The following is an 18,484-nucleotide window of genomic DNA, read 5'->3' on the forward strand; positions in this document are numbered from 1 at the left end:
AAACTCAAAATCTGGACTCGCAAGCCACATTTTAGGAAATATTTATGACATATTTAACTGAAATATTCTATTCTATTCTATACAGATATATTGTGCTATTACTTACAGCTTAATCTCTAAATATGCTATTTTCTGTAAAAATCTTACAAGTTCCTCAGAAGACCTATCTTAGTAAATTTCAAAACATCTTGTTAAAGGTTTTGGCTGTGTTTGAAGATAACATATATCTAGTCATTTCTGAAACTCCAAGGCCATACAGCTTCAGAAATTACCTGGTATACAGGATCTTCTACATCTTCTTCCAAAATTGTCTACAGCAAAGTAAGAGGACAGGCAGTAAAAGCAAAGACATAAACAGTAGAGATAAAAGAACTGTATTCAGAAATTAAAGGACAGCAAAGAAATAAGCAAAATGGGCAGGTAAGTATATAGTTTTCTTTCTTTAGTATACAGATAAAGTCACATTATTGCACAAAGTAACTTTATTCAAGTTTCATGCGAGTTTAACAATCTGCACCTTATATGATTTGATTCAAATACACACATTCAGAAGTATATTGAATCCTCCCTAAAGTATTAGACACTGTTAAAAAACCTGACTTAAAACACACTGACCCTCATTAAAGTTTTCCTTCTGAATCAGAAGAAACACTATGTGGGAAATGAATAGATCATTTCCAGTTGCTAAACATGTTCATCATACCCCAGGTGATAGCTTTCATCACTTTAATCCTACTTCTGAGCTCACAATGGCTGTTAGGTTCATATTTGTCCACTTAAAGCTAGCACCGTTCAAACCCATTGCCGTTAAGAAATGCTGAGGATGCTCAGTGCCTCTTTGGAGCAACTTTGGGGGATACTTCAAACCATACTTTTCTTGGCAGTAGTCTAAGCTTATGCGTGTACCTGGTATACCGCTTGTTCACACTGTTTGTCCTTTTGTGCCTTTTTTTCCATTTCTTCCCTTTGTTTCAGTTCATAGATGAGCTGAAACAGGTCTCGCAAGTCCAGAATTACAGGTTCAGCCTATGGAAGCAAAAACAGGAAGGAAAGTTTCTATACAGGAAAATATACACCTCTTATCCCATCCTGCTGATAGAGCACTTACAGCATCTCCACAACGGGAGAGAACTTCATACAGAATTAATTTCTACCTTAGCATCCAGGCTCGGGTTAATTTCTATCGAACTAACTTTATTTGCAAATTAATAGTAATTCTAATTATGAATATAAAAGGCATATATATGAACATAAAGGCATATTTATTAGTGGTTTCTCATACAATGGAATTACGGTAGACTATATGCAAAGTAGCTATTTGGTATCTATCACTTTCTGTTTAAATGAGTATAGGAATATAACGAAATTTATCTGTATCCGGTCTAGTTTAGTTAGAAAGAAAATAATAACTAATTATAAAAAAATACATCATGAAAAATCGGAAATAGTGAAATACATTTGCTTTTTCCAGAGCTGGTTTCATTAATTTGCTATTTAAGAACATCTGAGCAGACACCTGTGACAAGTCTAGCACAATCATAAACAATACAAGACTGGCCTCTTGAACAGCTTCTTATGAACACAGCTTTTCTATTGAGCTACACTGTAGAAAATGACAGTGATTTGATACTTACTGCCTGGGCTGTTTTTATTGCCACAAATCTGTGATTTCCCTCCTTTCCACATACATATCCAAATGCTCGATGGTCTGTGATATCCTTTGCGATGTATGAAATTTCATGAACTGCATGGTGGTGCTGTAGTAGCTATTAAAAAAACACAGTAAGAAATATCCATGAAAATGTTCCATTAACAAGCGTTAGAATTCCTCTTTCATCAGTGCTTTACCTGGATCTCAATACACCTATGGATTTAAAACAAGCAAACATATCCTGGTATCAGAATCAATTAATATCTGAACTCTTTAAGCCTATTCTCTTTTCAAAATGTAGCCAAACTTGACTTGCTTTAATAATTTGACTAAAAGCTTCAGCTGAAGATCTTTCTTGGTATCTTTTGGTGAGATATAATTCAATAGAAAGTATCATGTTACCTAATTACTACCTACACAGCATCCTAGGTACAGAATCAATATTGGTAGGTATACAAAAGAAGCAGCAAAAGCTACCTGTAGCTTCATACAGGGCGACTCTAAGGACAGACTGATCTGCAGGGGCTGCAGTGCTAGAGCTGGATATCCAATCTCTCTAAGAATCGGCACCAGGCTTGCTTTATCTCTGCAACACTCGGCATCAGCCAGCAAGCGATATTTCATTTAAAGCAGTAACAGAACTCCAAAAATGTATTTTCCCCATAAAATTAATGGAAATACAATTATTCAATTTGAAATCGATGCTAAATGCAAAAGTTCACGTTTTATTTAAAATCCCACTTTGGTTAATTGTAATAATAAAAAGACTCAATTTTGTTTTAAATGTATGAGTAAAACTCTCCCCAGAGCCAGGACATGAATCTGAGATTCCTATAAGCATGTCCTGGAGTGCCAGAATCTTTCTCGCTTCGGCCTAAATAGCAGTTTATTACCAAAGTAATACTTAAGTATTTCTACTCAGAATAATGTCCTTGAAAAGTTTATCTAAAACAACCTATTAGTTTGAATTTCTGCCTCCTGATACATTGACCTGCTCTTCTATCATCTAGGGATAATGCTATTTCTGAGAGCAGGCAAAGCCTCACAAAGAATTCTTCTGAGGTCCAGATTCCTGCTGGTTTTGAGAAAAGCACATTTTGAAAATCAGCATGGTATCCAGGCAATCTCTAAACAACCAGTTATTTTTAGAGTTTAAAAAAAACATTTTAAAATTCAAAACCGGAGAGGATGTGTGTGTGTAGAAACAAAAAGGCTGAGCGCGTGCAGGGCAAGCGACAAGCGGTGAGACTTTTGTAGAACATGGATTGAAATTTAAAAGGAGAGGCAGCATGCAAGAGACAGATGACTACATATAAAACAAAAGACTGGACATGTTTCATTTTCATTTCACAGTAAATGACTCCTAACTTCCCAAGATCAAGATTGCTTGCTCGTAGGAAAATGGAAGTGTTGCCATTGACTTCAGGCTGAACATGGCTAAGCTGAAGGTGCACTTCAGACTCTTCCAACGTGTTAAGCGTTTAAAATTAATGATGGGATCTTACTTAGATAATACAGGGGTATTGATTTATTAGGTTTTTCTGAAAACCAAGTTGCATGCTATCTGTTACAATGAAATGAAATGTTCCCATCTCTCTATTCTGCATATGACAGGGAACGTTATTTCTGGCTCCTATTAAATCAAAGTTCTTTGACATTGCTTTATTGATTGCGAGACAGCGTTTTGCACTGAAATTAAACTGTGATCAGATTCCTTCCTCATGGAATTAAATTTGAAGATCATTCTACCATGGAAAAGTATCACCCACAATGTAAGACAGCAGATGGAGACACTCCAATTTATTTGGGAAACCCTCATTAACCGTTCGAAAATCATTACATTTTTAATGGTTATGATATTTTACATACTGTATCAATAGATGTACAAATTAAGTAAAGGTGACTGCACCATTATCCTTTCACATATTTTACTGTATGGAGTGTTTAGCAAGAGTTTTTCATTTGTTTGAGGGATACCGAGTTGGAACATACACATGAAATGCAATGTTGCATACACACATCTGTACTCAAATGTAGATATAATCACTCCTTCGAACCTGCATTTTCACAGCCCTCGATTCACCTAATGTGTCCTTTCTACATATTCCAATACTTCATTCCAAATGTTATTTAATGAGTGCCTGATTCTTTGCTCATCGTAAAGCAGAAATGAGACTCCTGTTGCAGTCAGTAGAGATTTACCACCACAAAATGCAAGATCAGAACTGCATCCTTTCTGTAAATCTTTGTTTTAAGGACGCAGCCTGCCCAGTATCCCGCAGTCTCCTTCACAGCAGCGAGACGTGCACTAGAGTAGAGGACAGCAGAAGGGACAGCACGAGGAGAAACACCATCTCATCCAGCCACCCAACAGAGACTTACAATTGAGGCTATCTATATAAACACATGCTCTTTGCGTGTTTTGATTAGATTTGTGTCTGATGCATTCGCATAGATGAATCTGTCCCATAAAATGAGACCAACCAATAGAAATGTCATCTTTATCCCTCAGTTTATAACTGCTCACATGTAGCCACCCCCTTGATACTTGATATGAACAGTCCTGAAAGGAAATAAAACAAAAGCCATGCAAAATTGCTTGTAGCAGTCAGAGCTCAACAGTTAATATTCACAAGCTGATCTGCCCCACTTTCTCCCCAGCCTGTTGGGTTTTTTTTTTTTTTAGTATCTTCAAGGTTTTACCATGACTCAATCCTGTCTCTAGTGGGTCAGAAGCACATAAAAGAATTATTTCATAATCCGGGATGTTTATGACACCCCTGTATGCCCATGCTGATGGATTCCATCACACACTATTTGATGTTTTTACTGTATCTTTGCTGAGCGCTGCTATGAGCCGTTTACCAATTCATAAGTGAGGTATCAAATTGTTTTGGAGGGCTGCAGTACAACAGACCAAATTATAGAGAAGACTTAATTTGTATTATGGTTCAATACAGTCAATTAAATATTGCACAGATTAGAAAGTAATTCAACATTTAGGCTTCAGTTGTTAAAAAAAATCCACTGTACATAGCCTCCAAATTATTTTAGGTCTCCTGTGACTTTAGTCACTGTTGCAAACATTGAGGATTTTAAATGGAAGCACAGTCTCAAACCAGGTAACTAAGACAATCTCGTGATGCACGAGTCCTTCTTTTTAGGCTAAACATGATGTCATTATTATATTTTATTCATACACTAGAAAGTTTTTTCCTGGTGTTAAACTTAAAGAAGTCCAAAATACCCACCTCCGCCAAGGCTGCTGTCTTCCCTGTTCCCCTTAAGTTTACTCTGCTCTCTCCCACTAGCCATTATTTTCTCTCCTTTTCTCTATTCTATCCCCCGCTTCTCCTCTTCCCCCAGGTTACTCCCTGTACATCACACTGAATTGATTTAGCTGCCTCTGAGATCTGTAGCATTTCTAATTTCCCTCAGGCTGCTTGGCACCTATCATAAATTTTTTCACCCCTTATCCTCATCTTGCCCCTTTATTTCCATGCTGTAGCCTCCAGTGCCACTAAATCAATTAAGACAATCAATTAAGTACTTGGAGGGTCCAGCAATCATGTCAAATATGTGAGTTAGATGGCATGAGAAAGTCACTGCTTTACTATCGCTATTTCTCTTTTAATGAGGTTGTCTATTTAGTGGAGCCTGGGGCACAGTGTTAAGAGCCACAACAAAAAATATCCTGCAAGCTGCAAAGCCTCCTATAAAAGCTGCCCCAACGAAAGCAGGAAGCATGTACCATACAATATTATATCCATAAGGACAAGTTTCACAGGGATTTAAGTTCCACAGCCTTTCACCTTGAATAACTGAACGGTGAGCCTGTTTTCAGATAGATGGCATCAACTGACAGCTCCGCTGTTATAATTTCCACGCTGTCAATACTGGGATGTGGGTGACAGACGTGGCCCAAGCATCCTCTGCATTTCTATTCCCATCTATTCACTTCTATCACATTTGAATAAGCAATAATACATTTTGTGTGTCACATAAAGCTCCTCAAACATCAAAGTTACTCACCAAACTGCAAAATGCTTAATAGATTCATAATAAAATAACTTTAGGGACTATAGTTTCAGTCATGCTGCTGTCTACCTAAAAGTCCCCTGCACTCCAACTGATGTGACTGCTCAGCAGCACATTAGGAAATCAGGCCCTGTGTGTGTAGGAAGACCACTGAACAAATCATAGAACCTGAACCTAACGTGGAAAATTACGGCAATGCCTTAACAACAAGCTTAGCAAGCCAGAAGTGCAATAGTACATTGACCATTATTTACTGCAACACATTAAGTGAAAACAATGAATTGTAAAACACGAGTGTTACTGAGATGAATTTTATCTCATTGCTGCAAGAAATGCTGGAGTGGTACAGATGTGTAGCCAGCTCCTCCACTACACATAGGAGGCTGCTGTGTTCCTTAATGGAGCTCAAGACGTGCATACTACGGCACTTCGTCAAATGTTCTTCATGGTCATTTCCTTACAATACCTGTTTGTTTTAGCTGAGATTTGCAGGGATCATGGGGACAACAACTGGTCACAAGCGTTTCTCTAATTGCCTATGTTTGTGCTGCAATGCTTCTCTGCTGTTTCGTTAAAATGCACTTAGTAGAGGTGGGCTGGAGCTGCTCGTCTCCATCATAAACACCCCACAGTCCAAATACACACTTAAGGAGCAGACATGAAACACCTGAATTCTCTACAGCTCCAGATTCAAATCCCAGACCTGTCTAGTTTTATAACTTACAGGCAAGGATGGAGAGCAGTCCCCTGTATGTAGACGACCAAAAAAACCCCACCCAAACTGCCCAAAAACCCTTGCTGGCATGCAGTTTTCCCTGGTACCCATTAATGGTGCATGGATACCTATTAAGCAGTTGTGAACCTTTCAACTTCCTTTCCCCCTAGATACAAGTATGTTTCAATGGGACAGTGTACAGACAATTTGAGGAAAAAGTCAATGATCTTAAATGTCAGTGAAATGGAATCAGTAAATCATATTTGCACCTCGAACTTTCCCGTGTTGTTTTCTGGAACTTAGTATTTGGGTGGCAGATGGGGTAGCAAGGCATCAACCTACCGAGATATGCAGGGGACGAGCAGATGACGGAAACGCAACAAGCCTTCCCCTAACCACTGCAAAAAATTTCAGTTTAATGTGAAATAGCAAAAAGGAGACAGCTTGGTGTGTTTCAGAGCTACAGTTACCAACAACTCCAAACTCCCTGCAAATTACTACTGGACACAGCACAGGGCGACCAAGAGCAGGGGTGGTGACAGAGCTCATCCACCCGAAAAGTCAATTGCTCCCCCAGCGCCGTCAGTGCATTCACCCACAGCCTTTCCCTGCCTCCCTGGTGGTTCCTGAGCACTCGGCGCAGTATAAAAACATTTCACTGGCATTGTGGGTGTTGCTAAAGTGTAAATGAAGAGACAGAACTTGCAGGTTGCTGTCAGAGGCAGCTAAATCCAACCTGATAAGGCTTTACAACACACCTTGTAAATTTATCACTGCTGCTGATTTCTCTATTAGTGACAGGCTGCTGCAAATCGTGGTGTTACTACTGCAGTCTTCTCTGCCTCCACTGGGCAGATGCTTTTCATTATCCTTTCTCCTTTCCTATTATTTTTGCCCATTTTCCAAAGATGAATACAAAAAAACTGGATTTTGCTCCAATTGGTCAGAAAGGCAAGAGGGGAACAGTTTACCCAGGCCATATAATACAAAAGGGGACGTTTGAGCAAAGGAGGAAAAATAGCGCTCACAAGAGAGACAGCTTTAGAAACTATGCGTCTAAACAAAAGGCAAATAGCAAAAATCATATTTTGAGTCTGGCAGTCCTTTCCTACCATGATGAGTACTCCAGTTGCGTGTCCATGGGGAGAGGACAGCAGAATAAACAATATATGACAGATCACAGTAATTTGGCTTAAATGTGGTAGTGGCTGGTGTGGGTAAACACTTGATAGACAAAAAAATCTGTTATATAAAAATTTAGTACAATACATGGAAAATTTAACCTCGTTTGATCTAGAAAATGAAGAGAGCAGTACAGTTTAAGCTTAGCAATTCACCAAGATACTGAATTCCTACTAGAAGAGCAAGCAGTCTTGGAACAAAGTATCATTTCAATTCAGCTTTCAAAAATACATGTCACATATGAATAGCTGAAAAGCAAAACCCACGAGAAACCTCTTGTCGTTATGAAGATTTTGGTATTGGGAGGCATTTCCAGGCACTGGCCAAGACGATCAGTTTTGATCATAAAAGAGTATAAACTGAACACACTACCATGGAGTGAGAACTGAACCCTTGTGCTGAAGGAGACTGAACATGTGCTACTTACTACAGAGCTGAAATGAATGGTCCAGCCCTGAATCTTTTTGACCCAAAGCCACTCATGGAGTTTGGGCTGAGCAATATGTTATGGACCTTCCGTCTGCAAAAAAACCAAGAATAGGAGCAGAAAAGGCAAATGTAACCTCTAGAGTGTCCTCCAAGCCTGAAGGGACTTCTCAGATGGCAGCCTTTAAGCATGTCTTCACAATGAGAAGAAAATAAATCTGTCTAATCCCTGTGCTTCTTCCATACACACTGATTTTGCAGACAATAACCTAAAGAAAGACATTTCCAAGTGCCAACTTCTAAAAGGCGTTTCAGTGCACAAGCTTTGCAATAAAAACACTTGGCACAAAAAGCACACTTTCAGATTATATGCAGATCAAAGCTTGGTCTATGTATCACAAAGGGGCACATAAAATATGGTGCTGATAAAGAAAAGAATCAAGACAGATTTAGTCCCAGTTATCACAGACTTAGTCCCTCCAGGGGGTCAGCAGTCTGGCTGCGTCACAGCAAAGCACCCAAAAGATGTGTAAATTTAATTTCCTCTTAATAACAATTAACAATAATAACAATAAACTCTTAAGAGCCATTCTCTTCCTGCAACTGAGAAGACTGAAGCAAAAACCAGATTATGTGACTTCCCAAGCTTACACAGCAACGTACAGCTGAGTCAGGAAAGATGAAAGTCAGTGAGCATAATCATATGTCTAAGGAGAAGCACATCTTCAAGTGAAGTGCTAGACTAAGCTCAATCTGTACACTCCAATTCACACTATATAAAGGCAACCACTTGGTGCAAGTACCCTCGGTAGGAGCCTGTTTGGTTGGACTCGGGAACATAGCTTAAAAGGGTACCTCAGCCTCAGCTAGAATCTGAATTAATCCTTACCATTTCCTTTGCTTGATGAAAAAAGTATCCTGCTACTGCCTGTATCTTACCTGGGGAGCAAGAGCAGCAAATTCTTAAGAGAGCAAACACGAGTGTCGTTGTTCGAGCCTCCTGCGATAGGCACATGCGGTGATGCTCTCGACTGGCCTGGAGCTGTCCTCACCCGAGACCCCTGGCATATACTGGGAGTCAATTAAGTTAGCGGGACTTAACTTTGCCAGCACAGCAGTCTAATTGTGATGAATGGATCTATGATATCGAGCTAGCTGGATGTTCCAAGAACCTAATTTGTGAAAGAGAACACCACTAAGGTAATAAACTTCTGTCTGGCTCTCATAATTTGTAATAATGTCTGACAAAGACCAGATAGGAGTTTAGTTATTGTTCATTGTCTTAGGAAGCAAATGCTAAGTTGCTCATGCAGAAGATCCATTTATTAGATATATGAATTTGGAAAGGAACAAAACAAAACTGGAACGCACACATGGCTAATTTTGTACCTTCACTTCAAAGGCTTTTCAATTTTTTCTTGTACCAGGAGTGAAAGTAGCTAGCTAAATCTAAAACCCTTGTCCAATTACCATTAATCCCAAGTTATATTTTAAATAGGTACTTGCAAATGGTGTTCCAGGACAAAGAAAATCCTAAAGGGCAAGGAAACATTTTCATAGAGCTCTGGAAAAACAAATGTGCTACACTAAAGCCATGATGCTGGACCTCCCATGAGTCTCGTGCTATTTTCTTATTGTTTCTGCATCAGGCACAGTCATTGTTTTATCAGGATGGTTAAAACAAAGAAGGATTTGCACAACAATACCAAGAAGCAGCAAACCTGATCCTTGATACCGAAGTCAATGGCTCCGCTAGGCCATAATCAGCTCAGTAATGCAATATGGCCCTACACTGCAACTGTATGGGACCACCTATAGACTACAATACATTGTTTTACCTTGCCATTTCATTATTTCAATGTGGTGTGCAAGTAACAATACCTGCCTACAAGGATATTATTTTATTCTTTGGGATGGCAGCTGCCCAGTGGCCCCTGCTGGGTTTCCAGGGCTGTAACACATCTGTCCAAGTGTATTCCTCCTTAGTCTCTACCTCATCACCTTCTGCAAAATGGTCAGTAGATCAAAATAGCCATAAATATACCAATATTGCTCTCTACTCTCAAGCCAAAGCTTGCATACAGCCCAAGTGTAGCACCTCTGCCCATGCCTTGTATTTTTTCCTGATACACCCTGAAATTTGATTAAATCTTGAATTTGAGGGAGCACAATATTCAGTAATGAGACAGTCATTTCGTTACAGTATCACTGAACCTCTCCATATTTTTATTGCAGTCATCTTTATAGCTTGTGAATGTCTTTGAGAAGCCTTTACTTTTACAAGGTTCTTTTGTTCCTTTACACCAGTATTCCTCACCTCCTGAAATGCTTTTGATTTACATGAACAGCACAAGAAATTCCTTCATACAGCTCCTAGGAGCTTTGGAGGCAATTTTTTGGCTTTAACTGTCTCAGATCTTAACTGCTTCAGATTCAGCAAGCATTATGACCCACCCTCTTCTTGTAGCCTGTGATTTGAAAAGCTCATTAGTGAAAACCAGCCTCTGATTCTGTTGATTTGTCATGCAAACCCTATAAAGCAGAGCTTGCAAACATCACAAAAATCCCACTCATACTGGCAATACTAAAATTTAAGTTGCACTGGATAGTCATCAAACAACAACTTTCTTTAGCCATAAATCTACTTCTGTAACGTTCCAAACTTCTCTGGAAAAGGGGAAAAAGGACAAAAGGGATTTATTTTATATTTATCTATCTGTCTCCCAGATACTCATACCAATTTAATAAGACTTTAAAGGGGGCTGAGAGAAAGCACATGTACAGAGAAGAAGAATAATAGAAAAGGACTCTATGAATTCACAAACTGTGTATAACCAGTATGCCATGCTCATGAGCCAACTGAAAATGAAAGCAAAAAAGTTGAGAAGTTCACATGACACAATGTTTTATATCTTTCAAATACAAAAGTGATTTCACGATCAGAAATAAACCAAAGCATACAAGCAAGAAATCCTGTGTTCCACAACGACAAATTGGTTTCAAGTGGCACAGTACCCAATTGGACAAAATCAACTCAGCCCACCTCTTCATCTCTAATGGCTTAATTTTCTAGTGGCCAACATATAAATATAGAGTACCAGCTAAAGGAGACATCCTGAAATATCTCCTACCACAGACATCGGTTTGCTTATAAGAAACACTTGAGTTTACCTTTCCATACCACAAACAGTTAAGCTTTTCATCCTGGGGTCACCCTTCTCTACTACTACTACTTTTGCCCAAATTCATTATCATGAGAAATTCTCCTGGTTCCCAGCAGAGATGTCTGAGCTGCTGGATATTCTTCCCAATGCAGAACTGGCCTGTGAGGCTATGGCAGATTTTTGAAAAGACTAAGGAACAACCTCTGTCAGTATTGTAAGATCTCAGATTATTCCATAACTGGAAGTGCACAACCACAGAGCATTATAACGACGCCTGTGTTGAAGGTGCCTGGGGGCTGTTGGTGGACTCAGTGTATGTGCAGGTTCGAAAAAGATGACTCTGGAGTGATAAGCTTTACAATTCGGAAACAGTATCATTAACTATCTATACTGGTCATAAAGGCCATGCCATTTTATTTTCAGTCTTCCTACAGAAAAAGAGAGGAAACCTCTTCCTTTGAGTTACAGTTGCATGTATAAACAAACTTCAGATAATCCCATAAATGTGCCACTCCTTCATTTGTTCAGGTCCCAAACCAGACACTTAACCTAGGTTATAAAGCATCCGTAGCAACACTACGAGTGTGTGCAGTACTTAAGCCCCCTAACATAAGAATAAAATAAAATGTAAAAGGCAAACCTCCAAGAGACTCTAAAAAAGAACAAAGAACTTTCAGGTAATTTTTGGCTCGATTTTGCGTTCCCCACCCACCCCGCATTATCCCAAGGTAGAAATTTCTTTTGGAGTTGCACTTAGTAGGTGTTTGGCACATTGTGTTACAACAGTTCTACATTTCAACTCAGGCAATGGAAAGTATTTGTAAGTTCTGCCCTCACACCTTTCAAAAGGGAGCCCTAAAGCTCCATTTGCACATTTTAATGCCCAGAGTTGTTTCTTCCCTGCTCATTTTCATTTAAAGCAGGCTGAATGTTTAGTTTTAGTCTTCTGCTAATTGAAATCTCCAAAAGCAAACTTTGATTAAACAGTCCGCATGCAGATGTGGCCCAGCAGAGAGCATGGCTCATTTACCTTTGCTTTTCTCTCTCCCTGCCTTGCTCTTCTGTCCTGGCAGTGGGTGTCACACAGGGTCTGCCTTTCAGAAAAGCTGTCAGGCAGTGCTGCTCTCACCTTTTACTTAAATGCATGCAGTAGAGCCTTTCATAGCTTTGATGCATGGATGCTGGCTTGTTTTCTACTACTTATTCCTTTAGTTCTCCCCCACCCTTTACAACTTCTGTGCACAGCATGTCTTCTACTTCTCCTAATCAAAACTGAACTTCCTCATTACTTCAGTCTCAGCACTGTGCCTTATGCATGTACAGGTTACAGTCTCACATGTTTTAGACTTTAAAATACTTCCAAATTCCTGTATCATTCACAGGAGAGCATTTGGCTAATTAAAGATCCCAGAAGGCTATAAAACCTTCTACAAACCAACTCAGCCTTTTTAAAAGCAAGGACACAATCAAAAAAATTGGATTCAGATCCATATTTTGACTACCTAAAAAGAAAAAAAAAATACTCAGAGCTATGCAGAGCAGGGGCTAGGAGCCATATGCAATATTTTCAGACACCCAGTCTTCTTATTTGCTTTAAATGTCAAGGCACTCAAATTAATTAGTGCTCTGCCTCACCTATTTCACAACGCTCTCTTTAAAGTCAGCAGGAATGTTGCTGCTTGCTTTGCTGGGAGTACAGTGATGCAGAATTAGGATGGGAACCACAAAGGTTTAAGAAGTGTTAACAGTAGAGATAGGTAGACTCCATTAAAAGCTGCTTTTTCTAGAGAAGTGCTACAATTTAGGGACATGTTAGGCACTACTGTAATTCCACAATTACTACCAGGTGCTGGGTAGCACAACGGGAGATGCTGTTCCAGCCCTTAGGCTCTGCGACACATGGTTGCCTGCGTGCTGAGGATACAGTGCATAAACCAGAAAGGTTATGAATACAATCACCTCATTTAGGAAGACAACTTTTATGAACAGTTACTTATGTATTAAGCAAAGATCTATGGGTATCTGAAATTTATTACTTATTCAACTGAAAGACTGGGATAAAAGCAGGTATTTGTGTTTGGTAACTGTTGACAAGTAAGAGCATCCAGTGGTAACCACTGTCCTTCCTCTTCTTCTCCTTCCACAGGGCCACTTATTACATACACCAAATGGTAGAAAAGGCGTTTACTCATCCCCCTGGACTATCAGATTGAACAAAGTTCTTGCCGATTTTCCTGTAAACACAAACGTGTTCCTGAGGGCAGAACATCATCCACTGATTTTAGTGCCAATAGAGATCTATTACTATCATCTCGCAAACTCCAGGTAACTTTAAAAGTAAACCTTCCTGTAGTTTCCCTCTCCCGTTACATTGACAGCGAAGGTCATCCGTCTCCCTTGCATCTGACCCCAGCAATGGGAAAGGTTAAACAGCCCACAAGTTAGCACAGAAATTCAGAAGCATCGTCAGTAGTATTGCTATTACGAGGGCATACAGAAAATTGCAGAGCAGCCTACCAGATAAAATGCACTGAATAGGAAGGAAAATCACCAGCACACCTGGGGCATAATGCTTCCCAGCCATCTCCAAGAGGAAGGAACAGCACATTTCAAAGGGGGATGTAACTTTCTGTTATGGCACCCGCTGAAAGTCCCCCACCGCTCTCCAGGGAGATTTCAGTGCATCTCAGCCACCTGCGCTATTATTATGTCAGCATTTCTCTTACTAAATCCTTTCCCGAGCAGTTTGAAATCCAGGCGTTACAATTCTGTGTGTGCTGAAAATGGGCCTGAATTTTTTTCTAGTGTTTTTTCTTTCATTTTTCTAGTTAGTGCATTAACCTGCCTTAAAAATATCAGTACTTGCAAACAACTCCCTTGCCCCAAGCAACTCTGTATTTTGGGTGCTCTTCTATAAGGCAAAGTCACAGCTGGAGTCAGTGGGACTACAATGTGGCTTTCATATCCTAATTTATTTAGCTGAATCACAAAAGGGTAGTGATTATAGGCAAAAAACCCCAATATAACTTTATACTTCGAGTTTTCTGCTGTGGGACAATACCTCACCAGAGGCATGCAGTGCAGCTCCACTATATAACGGGATCTATAACAAAAAACATTTTTATAACCAAAAGTTGACTTTCAAGTTTTTAGTAAAATTCACTCCAAATTCTGCTTAAGCATACCAAACATTAAAGCTAAACGGTATCAGAAGTGTTTACATAGTAATTTTTACTACAACAGCTCTATAGACAGATTTCCCCTCCACCCATATGCAATGGAGGCCAAATGGCGATTGGGAATATGCATATAGTGAGGCTCCCCATATCATAACACATAATGTACGTGGCAATACCTCCCTTTCTTAAATGCATCCTGGGGTGCTTGGCTTAAACAACAGGAAGCCATATACAGCCAAATGAGACCATCAGTAAAGTCATAAAATCTTATTTTCTGCCTTTTTGAAAACAATCCGATTTCTACCCTTTTCACACTGAAAAATACAACTACGACAAATTCCCACAAATTATTTCAGTTTGGATAAAACGTCTGGAATAGGTTTATTTTATCTTCATGCCAATTAACATCAGAAATATGACAAGGCGGGTCCTGCGGATACTCACTACAAGGCTGAACTCAGCTCTAGATCAGAGCATTTCCAGATGAGAGGAAGGAGAGAAATTTCAGCCTTCCTCTGTATGCCAAGTAGTTAGGAGGAAAGACCTCAGGTTCAAACCAAAGCTCTAGATCCCAAAATGCTCAGACTTCACAGTGTGCAAAATCACACCTGAGTTTTGCCTTTTGGGTTCTTCTTTTCACAGTGACAAAACCGTCATAATACATAAGGCTTTTACAATCTTCATAGAGCAAACTGGGCATCTATAAAATGTATCTCTGTGAGCTCGTGGCTATTAAAAATCCCAGTGGAGCATTCTGAACCATCCAAACTGTCTAGGGCACACTTTGGAAGGCCAGTAAGAAATTAATTACAATAGTCAATAAGGGATGTAATTATGGAAGTAGGTTCTTCTGACATTTACATTTTGCTAACTGTCAAGTGTTAATTATGAAATGTGTTATTGTTTACCTTTTGAAGCATCAGAAGACTATAAATACCTTATATAAGTAATATGCAGGGGTTTTAAGTCCCCTACTCCGCCATATTCTAATTAGGTATATTTATTGCACGTAGAACAGTAAATGCCATGGCTTTCTTACTATTCATATTTACAAGTAGAAAGATAGGAAACTGCCAAGCAACAGGGCAAGATTCCCAGTTGGCCAGAGGAATCTTTCGCAGGCAGAAGCTGCAGACAATGCATACAATTCCCATAATGCTTAAGGAAGGTGTCACCATTTTCAAATGTACATGTAAAATTTGACTTTGCTGTTCTTCAGTATGCTTTTTATTGTTATTACGTAATATTTTTATCACTGCAGTCCTTAGAAGTCCTCAGCATGGTCCAAGATCCAACATTTCTTACAAAAAGTTCCTATAAACAGAAAATTCTGATAAAAATCTGAGTTACAAGGTAATCCCAGAGAGTTCATGCTTTTAATTCCAACCATTGAAAGCTAAGGGCCAGATGCCCCCTGGAATATCTCTGAGATGCGTGACTGCCGTAGCTCCTCCTCATAAACCCTTAGGCATGAAGAAGTTCTTCGCTCACTGCCCTGGCAGATGTCCTCCATCATTCCTCTGCCCTTTCCTCCCAGGTGAGTACGCTGTGGGCAGCTTACCCCTGAAATACCAGGCTGACACGGTAGAAGGCACGGTTGATTTGACCTGTGCAACCAATCCCCAAGCCATACCTCTGCAAGGCCACAACGGAAACGACAGACGGCCAGAAGAACGATTTCATGAGCTGGATCTACAAGCCACTAGATGGGCTGTCCTCATCCCAGGCAAATGACAACAGGGTGACTACAAGAGGCTGCACAGCTCTGCGTGACAGGCTGCGATCACAGGGTACCAACAGCCTCAGCGCCACCGAGTTTAACAAGTTTCTAGCATGGGAGTGTTTTGAGGAGGGATTTGAAGAAAAAATAAGGGGGTACTGCATGAATACATGCAAAGGATTCCTCCAAAGTATGATGGGCAGGATGGGAAGAGGCTTGGAGTCGTTTATTTGAAAACTGAATAAATGAATGATCAAAGCTGGTACTGTGGAATGACTCCTTGAAAGTGGATGAAGAGTAAAGGCAGCCATGAAGAGCCTGGAAAAAAACATGGCAAGGGACTGTAAAATAGAGAAGGCAGATTCAGCGTAGGAATGCAAAGAGAAGTGTGACATGATCAAAAGAATAAGCTGAGACAGCAATCTTGGCAGTCACGATGGATTTCAAAAATAAAAGTCACATTTGTCAAGGACAAAGAAAAGGATAACAATTGAGACACAAAATGAAGAGAGGCAGGACTGGGTTTTAACTGTAAGCATGACAATAAATGCTGTATTTCAGAGCAGTTAAGAAGAATCTGTAAGATCTGGAGTTACCCTGGATGTGACAATCAGAAACAACATTGAGTCAAAAAGTGTGCTGAATTTACAGGGCTGAATAATAGATGATGCTGATAGTTTCCTCAGCACTCCAAAAAGGAGGTCAGAGAAAGACCTTTGGGAGTCAGGATTAAAAGGCCCAGATTAGCCATGTTAAGCTTGAACTGTTGGCTAAACGTGTAAGGAGAGGGCTCGAGAGACAGGTCAAGATTTGAACAGAAGGAGACAGGGCTGGCATCATTTGGTTTGACACAATAACCAAATTTGTATTTGCATATGAAGTATCTCTGATAAAAAGCACAGCAGGAAGAAAAGGAGATCAAGGACAGAGAGCACCCAGGAAATCCCAGATGAAAACTGCAGGAGAGAGAAAGAAATTAGAAACACAGGGGTAAAATCCAGAGACAAGTCATGGAGGCCATGTGGAAGGACTTATTCAAAATCAGCTGGTAAGTTAAGGATGTGAAGGAAATGCTGCACCTGAGATCAACCATGAAGAGGCCAGCAGGAACTTTGGGAAGATCAGTTTTCAAAGAAATGAAGGGGACAAAACCCACCTCCGGGAGCTTCTGGCCGGGAGCTGGAAGGAGCCCCAGGCAGGGACCATTAACAATCTCCTGGCCAATACCATGCTCTGGCAAACACAAAAATTCAGTAAACTAATCACACCATCTCTCCTGCTCTCTGCAGAGCAAGTAGAGAGCAGATAAAGTTAATTCCTTCTTTTATTTCTATTTTTAAATATTCAGAGATGCTCAGTGATAGAGACTTGACAGTTTGACATTTCATCTGCTCCAGCACATGTGCTTCAAGGAACAACTACAGATCCATAATCGTACCTCGATTTCTGGTCAAAGATGCCAGAACCAACAGATTTCCAGTAAAGTCAAGAAGTACCTTTGGTACATTTGAAATGAGGTGACTTCTGCCAAGAGTGAGAATTTTAATCTTGCTAAAATTTTCTTTCAGCCAAGTTTAGCTGTCCCGTTAGCGATATATCAGCATAATTAACGCTATCAATCACAATAAATGGAGAAGAGCAGCAAATCCAGGGGTTATCAGCACAAACCTGATAAAGTCGCAGAACAAGCTGGAAAATGCTTTACAGAAGCCTTAGCAACAACTTTGAAAAATCTATGCATTATAACGTCAAGAGAGCTTAAAAGGTCAGGAAGATGGGCAAAATGTAGGCATCTAAAACAGTGGCTGGATCATATCAGAGCCATAGCATTATCTCACTAGAAGAGAACAATCTGAGGCCAGCAGGATTATAACCACCCACTACACATATTATTTATTTGGACATCGTTAAGAGTTAAAGCAGAAGCACAATCACTAGTTCTGTGGCCAGAATGAAAACGCAAATTAAATTTTTTTTGTACAAAATGATACAGGTAAGATCTGGTCCCCCTTCCATGGAATGGGGAGATGTTATTCACCAAGTAACACCTTCTCAGGTAGGTAAATCCCGTTCTGTATGAGAGTCACATAATCCTCCTCAAAGATAATAAAGGTTAAAGTAAGGGATAGATAACAAGAACTAGAATAGATAATCAACACGAAATATAGATTTATACATACAGTTACAAAATACATATTTATACATAGTTTTCCTTCCTGGATTTCATACTGACAGCCTGAAGAAAATGGCTACAGATTAAATTCATAAAACATGAGTAATACACTGCCATCCTTATCTGCAATACTGTAACCCAATCAGACACTTACAGTATTCCTAGAAATTTTACAATCCCACAGGCTGTGCCCAAGCCCTGTATTTTGATAAAGATATGGGTCAACATCTCTGAAA

General features: G+C 39.8%; 1 protein-coding gene across 20 annotated transcripts in view; it reads right to left on the reverse strand.

Moving 5' to 3' along the window:
- The window catches only part of DAB1 (DAB adaptor protein 1), a 474,713-nt gene that overhangs the window by 40,815 nt on the left and 415,414 nt on the right, over positions 1-18,484 (reverse strand). For 16 of the 20 annotated variants that reach the window (XM_052801584.1, XM_052801593.1, XM_052801580.1 and 13 more), the window contains 3 exons: positions 1,635-1,766; positions 907-1,026; positions 273-311 (listed from right to left, as the gene is read on the reverse strand). In XM_052801584.1, the coding sequence (XP_052657544.1) occupies positions 273-311; positions 907-1,026; positions 1,635-1,766 (291 nt within the window). The remainder of the gene's footprint in view (positions 1-272; positions 312-906; positions 1,027-1,634; positions 1,767-18,484) is intronic. The other 4 variants (XM_052801596.1, XM_052801595.1, XM_052801598.1 and 1 more) reach the window with 1 other exon arrangement.

The sequence above is a fragment of the Harpia harpyja genome, chromosome 11 (assembly GCF_026419915.1).
Source record: "Harpia harpyja isolate bHarHar1 chromosome 11, bHarHar1 primary haplotype, whole genome shotgun sequence".
NCBI classification, from domain to species: domain Eukaryota; kingdom Metazoa; phylum Chordata; class Aves; order Accipitriformes; family Accipitridae; genus Harpia; species Harpia harpyja.